This window comes from Pteropus alecto, unplaced genomic scaffold, assembly GCF_000325575.1.
Source record: "Pteropus alecto unplaced genomic scaffold, ASM32557v1 scaffold123, whole genome shotgun sequence".
Classification (NCBI taxonomy): domain Eukaryota; kingdom Metazoa; phylum Chordata; class Mammalia; order Chiroptera; family Pteropodidae; genus Pteropus; species Pteropus alecto.
Window position 1 is genome coordinate 2,763,587 of NW_006433950.1, and position 12,743 is coordinate 2,776,329.

At 58.0% G+C, this 12,743-nt stretch overlaps 1 protein-coding gene across 1 annotated transcript in view; it reads left to right on the forward strand.

The window, feature by feature from the left end:
• NKD1 (naked cuticle homolog 1) overlaps positions 1-12,743 on the forward strand; it is a gene marked incomplete at its 3' end in the record, with an annotated part of 177,766 nt that overhangs the window by 161,853 nt on the left and 3,170 nt on the right. The window contains exons 5-7 of the mRNA XM_025044595.1: positions 5,749-5,855; positions 8,193-8,338; positions 9,543-9,605. Of these exons, the coding sequence (XP_024900363.1) occupies positions 5,749-5,855; positions 8,193-8,338; positions 9,543-9,605 (316 nt within the window). The remainder of the gene's footprint in view (positions 1-5,748; positions 5,856-8,192; positions 8,339-9,542; positions 9,606-12,743) is intronic.

The window sequence follows — 12,743 nt, forward strand, 5'->3', positions numbered from 1 at the left end:
CCAACACCACGTGACACAAGGGGACGGATGGAACATCAGGATGGAAAGAGACAGTAGTCTTATCCGATTGAGGATAAAAGACCCGATTTAAAAACTGTCGTAAAAACGAACAACCATGTGAACACATGGCTAGGGCCCATTCCGACTTGGAAGGGCCCATGCGGTGAGGGGCGCAGAAGCTTAGCTCATTCTCTTCACCATGAAGTCCCCTTAGGTGCTGACTTAGGAGCCACCGCGGTGGCCGTCAGGATGAGGTCAGCTGGGTCGGGTTGGTACTGAAGCCGGAGGGCATCGGCCCCCCATAAACTGTGTGAGCTGAGAGGGGGTGAGGGGTGGCCCACCAGAGGCAGCCCAGATGCTATGAGCGGAAGGCAGAGAGGATGGTTCGGGACAGGCAGGCACAGGGCCCTCTGCTGTGGCTTCTCCATCTTCTGGGTTCGAATCCTGGCTCTGCCGCTTGCTCTCTTTCAATTTTGATGATGACGACGTGCGACAGGCTCTGTCCTCTATGTTGGACCACAGTAGGAGGGTTCAGTTAACTGCATAACGGTGTCACATGGGCTCGCTGAGCCGGGAGAGCTAACCCAGCCCGGAGAGCACGCTTCTCAGAGCTGGGGAGGCTTATGCTGAAGACCTGAAGGGTGAGCGGGAGTTGGAGAGATGGAACAATTGTTCTTGGCAGGGCTCACGGCGTGGGGAGAGCACGCCAGGGTCAAAAAATGAGAAGCAGTTCCGGTGGGGAGAGGGAGCCGAGAGGCACCAGCAGGCGGATCGTTTTCAGAAGGGAAATGGCTCGATCGAGTTTGCTTTTTAAGCTTAGTTTCCTTTCTGCTGAACGTAAACAGCAACACACCTGCACGGTGTCATTAAGAGGATGCGTCGAAATAAGGTGTGCACCCACCCACTGCCCCAGCGTCCCCAGTCCAGCCCACCGCTAAGTGCAATGACAAACAGTTGTGTGTCTCTGGGACTCTCCCTCCCTACGGAGAGCCTCATGCAGATAACGCAAGAAACCATTTGGCCTGGAATGAACACATGATATCTTTCTCCTTTTACTGGTAGCAGATTTACCCGCCTAATTATATTTGGCATAGGCTAATATTAAAATTCATCTGTGTTCCCTTGAACAGCTGCTGTCGGGGGGCTGGGCCATCAGAAACACCCGGGCAGGCCACCCCGAGACGCAAATATTTGTGGCAGATAATCTGTACGTGGACGGTTAGGGACGGTGGAGACCCGAGGGCGGGTGTCCAAACGCCGGCACAGAAGCTCTGGCTGTGTTAAGTCTCGCGCTGTGTGACCTGAGCGCTCGCCAGGTAACTGGGCCGAGAGAGGTGTCCGCCACGCACCTGATATTAGTCACTTCTGCTCTTCAGTCGGGCCGATTTAGTCATAACCATGTTTCAAATTTGTCTCTCCGTCCAGAGTTTAATATCAACCAGGCCTTTCTGGATTGCGTTAAAAGAAGCAGGGATTTGCCGGGATCGTTCGGGGTTTGGATTTTAGCCTAAGTGCGGGATTCGGGAACAGACCTACCCCTCTCAACCATCCCCTTTCCCACGCCAGTGCCCGGTCTCAAGCAAGCCAGAATTTATGGTGTGTTTGTCATGTAGCCTCCCTCGTGTTTACCTGTGCGATTGGCCGCAGTTCAGCACACGGTGGTGGATCGTCTGTGCATGTATGGTATGTGCCATACACTGGGGGCCACCCAGGGCCAGTCGACAGCAGGACCCCAGCTCTCGAGAAATGTGTGTGCTGGCAGCGTGGATGTGGCAGGCCCCTGCGAGGCCATCGGAAGATCCCAGATGGGACTGTACAGAGTCAAGGGCTAGAAGGGATGGTTCAGACAGCACTCAGCTAGCAATGCATGTGCGCACATTAGAAGAAGGGGCCCCTCCTCAGGACACCTTGCTGCCATCTGTCCAAAAACGTCAGAAGCAGTCCGCAAGTCTGTGCTGCCCAGGGTGGGGACGACATCTCCCGGACCGGGCAGTGCGCAGCCTGCCTCGCGGGGCCAGTCTCCCAGCGACCCCGCGGGACTCTGACCTGGGGCGCTCATCCCGCTTCGGAGGGTGGCGTGCGGGCCGGCGGACCTGTCTTGTCTCTGGGCCCTGGGTGGTGCCAGCCGTCAGTGGCTCGTGCTGGGTGGGCTGTGCCATCCTGTTCCCTGGGTCTCTGCTTTTGCCAGGGTAAACAGTATGGAGAAAGTGACTGTGGCTCCCCTACTGTGCCGTCCCAGATGAGTCCGGGGTGCCTCCCCTTGGGCCCACGTGTGGGGTAGGGGTGGGGGATGGGTGTCTAGACCAGGATCAGAGTTGCTGCCAGTCAGGTGTGTCCTCACTCTCCCCAGTGCTCTGAAGCACCCTTGTTTCTCTCCCTCTTCCTCGCCCCCCTCCTGTTTTTTAAATTGGGGGAGGGGAGAGGGAAGAGACTGCCTTTGATCTCAGTGGAGGAAAGAAGTCTGTTCTGTTCAGGCTTTTGGCTAACACAACAAACAGTGTTTAAAATTTAACTTTGCTTAATTAATTAGTAATTCTGTTTAATGCTGTCTGATCTTCCTCCAAAAGGTATTTTGAAGCTTGAGAAGGGAACATCAAAGGGACCCGGGTAAAGATGGTCAAGTAATGCATTTAATCTGGCAGTTGCTGGGGGGTGGAGCGATGCCAGGCTGGAGCCGATGCCGGGGAGAGCCCTCATCTGGTAAACACAGCCAGTGGGCTCTCTGTGGCCGGGTGTGAGCGGGGCAGGGAGCAGCTTCCAAAACGGGGGTGCTCCACGCACTGCCCCCAGACTGGTTTGGGCTGAGAACTGCTTTTAAGAAAGCGGAGTTGGCGTTTCCTTTCTCCCACGGCTACCGTGCACGGTTGGGCAGGTCGTGAACTGCACAGGGTTACCAGTCAAGCAGGTGAGCAGCAGGTGAGGTCCAGCCTGCACCTTGCCTGTCAGGGTGCCCTGGTGGCCAAGACAGCTGCACGGCTACAGCGCAGGGCAAGGCCAGGGGAGTCCACGTTTGAGGCTCTGCGGGCCACACAGTCTCAGTTGTGATGAGTCAGCTCTGCTGTCGTAGAGCGGAGCAGCCTTACCCAATGCGTATGAGCGTGGCCCTGTCCCAATAAAACTTTATTTATAGAAACAGGCTCACGGGGCGTAGCATGCCAGCGCTGCCACGGTCACCCGCAGGTACTGCAGGGGCCAGTGAGAGGCTTCGCTTTCCTCCTCTCTCTCTCTTCCTCTTCTCCTGCCTTTTCCCTCTGCTCACCTTTCCTCTTTCTGATGAGCGGTATTTCCTGTTGCGTGACTTACAATTGAAGAGTGATCAGAGTCCCCCTGAAATTATGCCCCCCAAAAGATCATCTCTGGGAAAACAAATTGCTGGGCTGAACAGAAATCAGAAACGGAGGGCTCAGAACCTGGTGCCGAAGCCCATCTCGACAACGGGATCATTCTCTTGGCTGAGGTCGGACCCCAGCAGCCTGTGGGGGTCCCACCCGCTGTGAGCCCGACAATGCATGGATGGAGGACAATTTGCGCTGCCCAGGGACAGCTGGGGACAGGTGCCAGTCTGGTGTCGATTTTGGGGGGGTTCATATGTGGTATAGAGTGGCCTCCCTGAGTCCCAGCTCCTGCCTCTGGCAGTTGGAGTCTGTGAGGCTTTCTAATCAGTTCTGACACCTCTTCTGGCCACTGGGGATGGTGAGAGGGTGAAAGGCCACCTTTGGTGGGACGAGGGGGATGCTGGCTGTCTTGTTCCTGGCCCCCGCGGCCGCAGGGCAGGCCGGCTCCCAGTCCTACACCTGTCTGTGCCCAGCCCGATGCCGGAAGGGACCCCCAGCGGTGTGTGGGGGTGATCTCAGCTGCGATGGGATGAGGGGCCTGCTGGTGAAGGAAGGACAATCCAGGCCACCTTGGTCTTGGAGAAGACACATGAAGAGGGTGAGGGGTCGGGGGCATATTTTCTTCCTCCCTGGGAGAGGAGAAAGCGAAGGTGGCAGAGTAGGATGTGAGGGAGGACGGGCTGTCTGTGAGCAGGGGTTGGGGTGGGGGGTTGCTCCAGAGAAGGAGAGAGCTCGGACAGAGGTTTCTTTTCTTTGGGTTTTATCAAGTGGAACTTGAAAGGCAACATTGAACCTAAAGGTGGTTTTCTGATAACTTCCCTTTGAACTTGAAGTTTGGTTTCGATAAGCCCGGGCGGCTTACATCTCTAGCCAGGACCTCTGCGGAGGGAGGCAGCAGCTTTGAAGATGGAGCTGGCCTTTGTTTTTCTTTCTTCTTCTTCTTCTTCTTCTCTGCTCCCCCAGCCCCGCCCTCCGGGGTGGTGGGGGGTGGGGGGGGGATGAAGAGCGGATATTGCAGGTCGTGATAGCACTAGGGTGTCTCCGGTGGGGCGGTTTTAGGGTGAGGAGAACGTCTGGATCTGGGCTGTCAGCTGGGACCACGGCCCATCTACATCTTTTGCAGAGCCAGCATTTATTGAGCACTTACTGCATACAGGCCACTGTGCTCAGCAGGCACTTTTCACATTGCCCCTCCTCAGGAGCCCTGTGAGAGAGAGACCACTTCGTCCCCCGTTATAGATGAGGAGTCACGTGCCTTGCCCAAGGCTGCCCAGGGCAGTGGGAGACTCAGGATGTGCCCCCTTAATCAGGATGCTCCTGCTGAGCCCAGCTCCTGCTGGAGATGCCGGGGCTTCTGGAGCTCGGGGCTTCACTCTGTGCTGGGATCCAGCAGGAGCCGCCTCCCGACCCTCTCAGACAAGGCTCTGGGCCGTCTTGCCTTCTTTTTAATGGGGCGACAGTAGCGCCTGCTGCTTTGCGACCTGGTGGAGTGGCTGTGCATTGCACCCTGCCTGGTTCTAGGACGGTGACAGCTCTGGCCCAACAGTAGATTTGGGTTAGAAGAATCAGGTGGCCCAGGCTGTGTGCCCGCTGCCCTCGGGTCTCTGGCTAATCGCCACCTGACTTCACTGGGCTCAGCATGACACTGGAGTGGGACACCTCCTGGCCATGGAGGACTTGGTTTTATCCACTTTATCAAAAGTGGTCAGTGTCGGTGACCTGACCCGGACAACCCCCCCTCCCACCTTGGGCAGAGGGAGAAGACCCTCCCTGGGCCAGCAGAGGCCGAAGGAAATGCCCAGGATTGACTGGTTTCTGAATGTCACGGCATGCGCGTGCGTTCACGCAGGTGCACCGATGGGTGCGCGTGCGTTCACGTTGTTGCGCCGATGCGTGCGCGTGCGTTCACGCAGGTGCGGCGATGCGTGCGCGTGCCCTTCACCAGCCCCGCTGAGCTCCATTTCTGTCACTCCTCCGGATCATCTACTAGCGTGTCATATCCTGGGCCCAGGCAGGTGGCATCTTGGAGGAAGCCAAAATGTCAGCATGAAAGGCAGAGAGGCTGTGGCCGTGATCTGGGAGCTTCCTCTCCGGGCTCCAGAAGCACCCCTCTGCCCCCTCCCACCTGCCCGTTGGCTGGACAATGCTATGGGTGGCCGCAGGCTCCTTATCTGGGCTGTGAAGTCTGGGCAGAGAATGGTGGCCTGAGACACCCACTGGGTCACCCGAGTGGCCGTTGTAGACGCACCCTGGAGGGGGTCTCCGCTGAGGTGGCCCCGGACACAACCAGAGGCCAGAGAGCAAAGCGATTTTGACTCCAGCAAACGGGCAAGGCGGGAAGGGGCCCCCAGAACAAAGGCACGGAGACTGAGGAGGCCCCAAAACCCGGCCTCTCGCTTGCCTCCCCCTGCAGTGGCCCTGCCTCCTGAGAAGACCGACGGGCTGGCCAGTGGAGACGAGAAGAGGACGGAGAAGCCGAGCGAATCCTGCCCAGGCTCTCGGAAGCCGCTGAAATTCGAGGTGAGCGTCCTGGGCCGGGGAGACGGTTCTTTTCTCGGTGGTGCTTTTCAGGGCAGAAGCCTAGGCCCCCCCTATGGAGGCTCGGCACCCCTGCGGGGCCCGCAGAGGGATGGCCAGGCTAACGTCTTGCTTCCTTGAAAGCCCCAAAGAGTCTGTTTCTGGGAAGGGGCCGGCCGACTGCTTGGGACTCATCCAGGTCCATGGGGAGCCCTCACCTGAGAAGTGCAGGTGGTGAGGGGGAGACGCACACGGCAGAGGTGGGGATGGGGATGCTACTCGCCAGGTGTTTCCGAGCTTGGAATCCCAGCTGTCTTTGGAGACGAGTGGGGGGAGGCAGGGAGAGCGAATCAGGTAAACGCTGTGTGGGCATGTGTGTGCGTGCCCACGTGTACGTGTGGGGGGGCATGTGTGTGCGTGCCCACGTGTGCGTGCGTGTGGGGGCATGTGTGTGCGTGCCCCCGTGTGCGTGTGTGTGTGTGGGCATGTGCGTGCGTGCGCACGTGTGCGTGTGTGTGTGGGCATGTGCGTGCGTGCGCACGTGTGCGTGTGTGTGTGGGCATGTGCGTGCGTGCGCACGTGTGCGTGTGTGTGTGGGCATGTGCGTGCGTGCGCACGTGTGCGTGTGTGTGTGGGCATGTGCGTGCGTGCGCACGTGTGCGTGTGTGTGTGGGCATGTGCGTGCGTGCGCACGTGTGCGTGTGTGTGTGGGCATGTGCGTGCGTGCGCACGTGTGCGTGTGTGTGTGGGCATGTGCGTGCGTGCGCACGTGTGCGTGTGTGTGTGGGCATGTGCGTGCGTGCGCACGTGTGCGTGTGTGTGTGGGCATGTGCGTGCGTGCGCACGTGTGCGTGTGTGTGTGGGCATGTGCGTGCGTGCGCACGTGTGCGTGTGTGTGTGGGCATGTGCGTGCGTGCCCACGTGTGCGTGTGCGTGTGTGTGGGCATGTGTGTGCGTGCCCACATGTGCATGTGTGTGTGGGCATGTGTGCACGTGCCCACGTGTGTGTGTGTGTGTGCGGGTGGGCATGTGTGTGCGGCCAGTGCTGTGCCTCCTGAACCCATGCCTCAGAGAGCAGAGAGGGCACTGGGCAGGGACCAGGCGGACACGTCACAACTGAGGAAGGGCTAACTCTGACCTCACTGTGGGCTGCCCAAGAACTGCTGGAGGGAACTGGCCTTGAGCCGCAGATGCCAAGGGCAGGGACACTGTGCTCAGTCACTTTCCTGCCAGCATCCTGAGGCCAGGCAGCACCCCTCTCGGGGGGCCGAGCCGGTCCTCATGCCGTGCCAGCTGGACATTGTGGGACTAGTGGGCCGAGGCAGGGCATGGAACGGGGTGGTCTGGGAGCATCACTGCTTATCTTCATAGAATCTTGTGGATCTTGAAGGCTGTTTGTGGAATCTCTTTCCCCAAATGGCCATCCTTTTTAGAACACTGGGGTTCGGCTGAGCCCCGCACATGTCCCGCTGTATTAGTCACTACAGCAGAGACAACAGCAGCCACTACCATTAGCTGGAGTTTTCTGTGTGCCAAGCAGTTGCCACATAATTTCTAGTTCTCCTAGAGCAAAGCCTGAGACGGGGCCTGGGGTGATCCCTGGGAGCGGGGATGGAGGGAAGCCAGTAAAGGGTTAACGGGCGGGTCACAGCCAGGGCAGGCGGGGTCCCTCCCAGAGGTGTACATGGTGCCCCCAGATTTGCCTCCTGGAGGGGCATAGAGGCTCACCACAGCTCGGGCCCCCCACCCTGGCATGCCGTCTGTCCCTGGGACACAGAAGCCAGGTGCTCGAGGTGGGAGGTGGGGAACTATCCCCACAGCTGCCGGAGAACACCCAGCAGACAAGGGGCAGGCCACTTAATGTTCCCAATGATTTCGTAAGGACGATACTGTCATTTTCCTTAATTGACACGAGGGGAAACTGAGGCACAGAGACGGCATGCCCAGGGCGGTGGACATGCAGCTGTGGAGGGCTGGCCACACATGAGGTGGCACCTGAGGCTGACTGGAACTTTAGTTCTTTGTGGTCACCCTCTTCTGCCTTCCAGGTCAGGTGGCCACCCCAGGAGCCCCAACATTACTGTGCCTTGCGTCCAGATACAAAGCCCCCTCTCAGACCTTTCTCCTGTGCTTTGGGGACCCAGAAACTGCCCCGCACCCCTGCAGGCACCTCCCTTGGGCCAAATGTCCCCTTCCTGGCCTGGCCTTTCTGGCCCGCCATGCCTTGGTCATTGCTCTGCCTTTGCACGGGGTCTGGGGAGGGCAGTGGGGAGGCGGCAGCCCCGTGACCAGGCCTCCGCATGTTCCCGTCACATCCGTGTGTCATCTGTCTGTGTCTAGGAGCTACAGTGTGACGTGTCTGTGGAGGAGGACAGCCGGCAGGAGTGGACCTTCACCCTGTACGACTTTGACAATGGCAAGGTCACCCGCGAGGTGAGCACCTGCCTGGCCTCCTGCCACTGGCCGCGCCCTCGGGCTCAGGAACGGTCATCCTGTGCCTGGCCCCGGCTGCTCCTCCCCTCTCCTGGAGCAGGGCCTGCCCCTCAGGAGGGGGTGGGTGGGAACGAGGCTTTCTGGTGCTTCATAGAGAACTGGAGGGGTGTCCCAGAGCTGCCAAGCGAGTGGGGGGAGGTGACAGAGCAGGGGCAGTGGGGTTCCCCTGCACTCAGCCTGGGCACTGCTCCCCCGGGGAGGGCAGCAGGCAGGGCAGACCCTCAGCTCCAGCAGAGTCCTGTCCTGCTTCCTGCCCTCCGTGGTCCGAGCTCTGGGGTGGGCCTGGGGCTACCCAGGCCACTTCCCACCTCAGCCAGTGCGTCCAGGAGCTGGGCAGGTGGGCACACAAAAGCCTCCCCCCACTGCTACAGGAATGAGCTCGCCCCGACCCGAGGGCCCTGCAGGGGCTCTGCCCACGGCCTTGTCACCGCCCGTTCGTCACCCTTGCTCTCCGTATGCCTGTGTCTCCCCTCAGCCCTCCTCCCACATCCCTCTCCTCCCTTTCTCCGTGCCTGAGTCTACACACTGAGCACCTACTGCGTGCATCTACAATGCTGAGCACCTACTGTGTGCATCTACAATGAGATGCGAGAGCACGGTAGAGAGCAGCGGTGGCACCTCTCAGACTCATGGCTGCGACAGTCTGACGAGGGAGGCCGACCCCTGACAGTTACAAGATAATGGGAAGGTGTGACGTGTTCAGTGAAGGAAATGGGCGGCAGTGTCCACGAAAGCCTCGGGGCGTGGCCTGGTCTGGGTTCCCGCGATGGCCGCTGCCTCCCTTTTGCCCTGGGCCTTGGTACCCTCTCTTCGGCCTCCTTGTTTCTTTCCTCCCCTCTTCCTCTCTGACATCCTGACAAAAGGCCACCTCTTCCTCCGGCTGTGGTTTAGGGGTTGTTAGAATTGGGTGGGGAGGAAACTATGAGTGACTTGTAGTCATTCAGGACTCTGTGGGGTGTAAGTGACAGGATCCCCACACAAGCTGCCATTAGCCAAAAGGAGGAACATACTGGCTCATGGAAGGGACATGCAGCCCGGGCTCTGACTCCCGGCGAGGCTGGATCCAGAGGCGCGGAGTCCACAGGACTAGCAGTTCTCGGAGCGGTTTCCTCTGAGTGCCGTTATTACCAGGTGGGCTCTGCCCTTGTCAGCAGCAAGATGACCACGGACAGTTTAACCTCTGTCCCATCCTGTTAGCCAGTCCCCCAGTTCAGAATGTCAACAGATGTTCCAGATCCGAATTTCACTGGCTCCCATTGAGTTGCATGCCTGGCCCCGACCCAGTCATGGTGGCCACGGGTGCGAGATGCTTTCAGTGGCTAATTCTGGGTCCACATGTTCATTCTGGAGCTGGGGGAGTTACTTGATACCTGAGTCGCATTGACTGGATGTGAGGGAGGGGGAGTAGATTTTGTTCACAAGATGAACTTAAAGTACTGTTATTAGGGAAAGGCGGTGGGTTCTGAGCGGGCAAAGCCTCCAGAGGAGCCTGGGCTCTGGGAAATAGTGGTGACGCTTCCTGGTTTGGAACCCTGGGGAGGCAGAGGGTGGCTTAGGTGACACCCCAAGTCCCTTCCAGCTGCGATGCTTTGGGCGAGGGGTCACTGCTTTTTGGGAGCGAGGAGCCGCCATTACTCTCCATCTGGGCATGGCCGCTGTGGGGTCATTATCGTCACAGGGAAACGTGGCCGGGCTTGAAACCTGGGTCACCGAGCTGACCCGGGCTGGCCCTGCTATTAGTTAAGGCTGCGCAGGAGCTGGGCTGGGCTCTCTCTCCTGACACATGCAGTGGCCAGGACGACACAGCCCCTGGCAGCCACCTCGTCTTTCCTCTCTTGTCAGAAGCTGCAGAGCCATGAAAGGGTTTGCCCCCTGCCGTGGAGGCCTTGCGAAACCTGTGGGCAGACACTGCTTTCTGATTCTGCATCCTGCCCTCCTGTCCCCCTCGGTAGCGGGAGGGATAAGGAAGTGGAGGTTTGCAAGGGGAGTGCCCCAGGCCCGCCTCAGAGAACGCCTGCCCTGGGTCTGTCTGCCTCCTGCCCAGGAGTGAGGACATTGGCTTCCAGTCCAGGGGGAACCCAGCCCTGTGTTTCCCCTGGTCTATTTTTAGCCCCAAAGCCACTCCTCAGATCTGGCTGTAAATACCGCTCCCCCCATCCCACACTCTGGCCATGAGCATGCACGTTTCTGTGTACGAGGGCGGGTGGGCACCCAGCTCACTGCTACTGCCACCCAGAGCTGGCATCTGGGCCAACTTTCCAACTCCAAAGAAAGTACCCCTTTATCCTTCAGGCATTAATTTGCGCAGTAAACATTCATGGGCACCTGCTCCTTTGTGCCAGGCCCCATGCAGCCAACAGCGTGGATTTTCCAGCCGGACAGGCTGAAACGCACTTGCTCCTAGACCCTGAATCAGCTGTGACCCTCTGGGGTCACACACCGGGGCACCAGGCCTGGTGTACAATGCTTGCAGGATGATGTTGGTGGACCTGAGTTTCCTCCTCTGTGAAATGGAGACAATGACACCTCCTTCATGGTCGTCTCAGATGGTGTGCGTCTTGGGGCGGCGGGGTGGGGGTGGGGGTGCAAATGTGGCTGTGCAGAGCAGCTGCAGAGACAGAGAAAGTAGAAGAGCTGGGGTCCCCGAGTGAGCCAGCACGTGGCTAGACCCTGGGTCTCACACCAGCTGCCCCCACAATCCCAAAGTATCCCCAGGATGTTCTGGCCCAGTGGCTTTTGTTTTAAATGAAATTAGCACAGCCAACAAAAGTAAAAATAGGTAAACGGGAGTACCTCAAAATTAAAAACTTCTGAGCCTCAAAGGACACAGTCAACAAAGCGAAAGGCCATCTGTGGAACAGGAGAAAATATTTGCAAATTGTAATATCCGATGAGAGTAATATCCAGAATAGTGTACATAGAGCACTCCTAAAACTCAACAACCAAAAATGAAATAGTCCAATCAAAAATGGACAAAGTACCTTAATAGACATTTCTCCAAAGAAGATAGACAGATGGCCACTAAGCACGTGAAAAGATGCACACTGTCACCGATCGAGGGAAACGCAAGTCGGCACCCGCCGAGGTCCCACTCGCAAAAACAAACAGGAAACGACAAGTGTGGCTGACGAACCTTTGTGCCCTGTTGGTGGGAACGTAAAATGGTGCAGCTGCTGTGGAAGACAGTATGGCGGTTCCTCAGAACGTTATATACGTGGAATTTTTATATGGCTCAGCAATTCCACTCCTTGGTATAAACCCCCCAAAACTGAAAAAAGGCTCTTGAAGAGACACCTGTGCAGCATCATTCACAACAGCCAAAAAGAAGCAACCCATGTGTCCAACAGGCGATGGGTAAACAAAACACGACCCATCCATACAATGGACTGTTAGCCTTAAACGGGAAGGAAGTTCTGGCACATGCTACGGCGTGGATCAACCTTGAGGACATTATACTAAGTGACATAAGGCAGTCATGAGAAGATGAACACTGTGTGATTCCACTTATAGGAGGTCCCTAGAGTATCAAATTCACAGAGGCATGAAGCTGATTGGTGGGTGCCAGGGGCTGGGGGAGGGGAATGAGGAGTTAAAAAAAAATTAACTAATTGCCAGTATTAACGGTTCTGAAGAGTTAACGGGAGACTGGATTTCTGGCTACTCGGAGGTGACCCTTAGCCTGGATCATCAGAGGGGAAGTGAGCGCCCCAGTTGGCCACACCACAGTCACCCAGGCACGTACCTGCCTGGCCATGGCAGTGCCTGGCGACTCGCTGCCTGAGGGCGTGTGGGTGGTGGGTAAAGGGAGGGCCGAGTGTGTCTGTGTTCAGGAAGAGATCTAGACAGGTAATTGACCATCTGTGCCCGTGACCTATAGAGAGCAAACACCTTTTTCAGAAGTTTCCAAGTTCATGCCAAGCGGGAAGCCTCCCCTCAGATAAACAACCTCGGGGGTGCTGAGGGCAGAGGGAGAGCTAGTGAGGGGGCCTGGCCTACCCTCCATCCCCTTCAGTAGAGACACTGCCTGGATGAGGGGCAGCAGAGGCCCAGGGAGAAGATGAGATTTGGTCAAGTTCTCACAGAATGGCTTGTCTATCTTTAGGGACACATTTGCTTTTCCATGTTCCATTCAGGGGGTGCTCATCAGACCTGAAGCAGATCGTAGGTGCCCCCCACCGGTACACCCTGTCCCACCTCCAAGTTCCTCTGTCGCTGTGGCAGGCAGTGGCCACCCCAGGAGCTTCCTCTGGCGCCTGGGAGCTGGCTCGGCCTTCGCTGCCCGGGCCGGAAATCCAGGGTGTGAAGTCCCCCAGGGCCGCCCAGCCCCGGAGGGGTGCGAGTTTAACAAGCGGGTTCCGCATAGTCCCTCCGAGGGCCCCGGTGCGGCTGAGCGCAGGT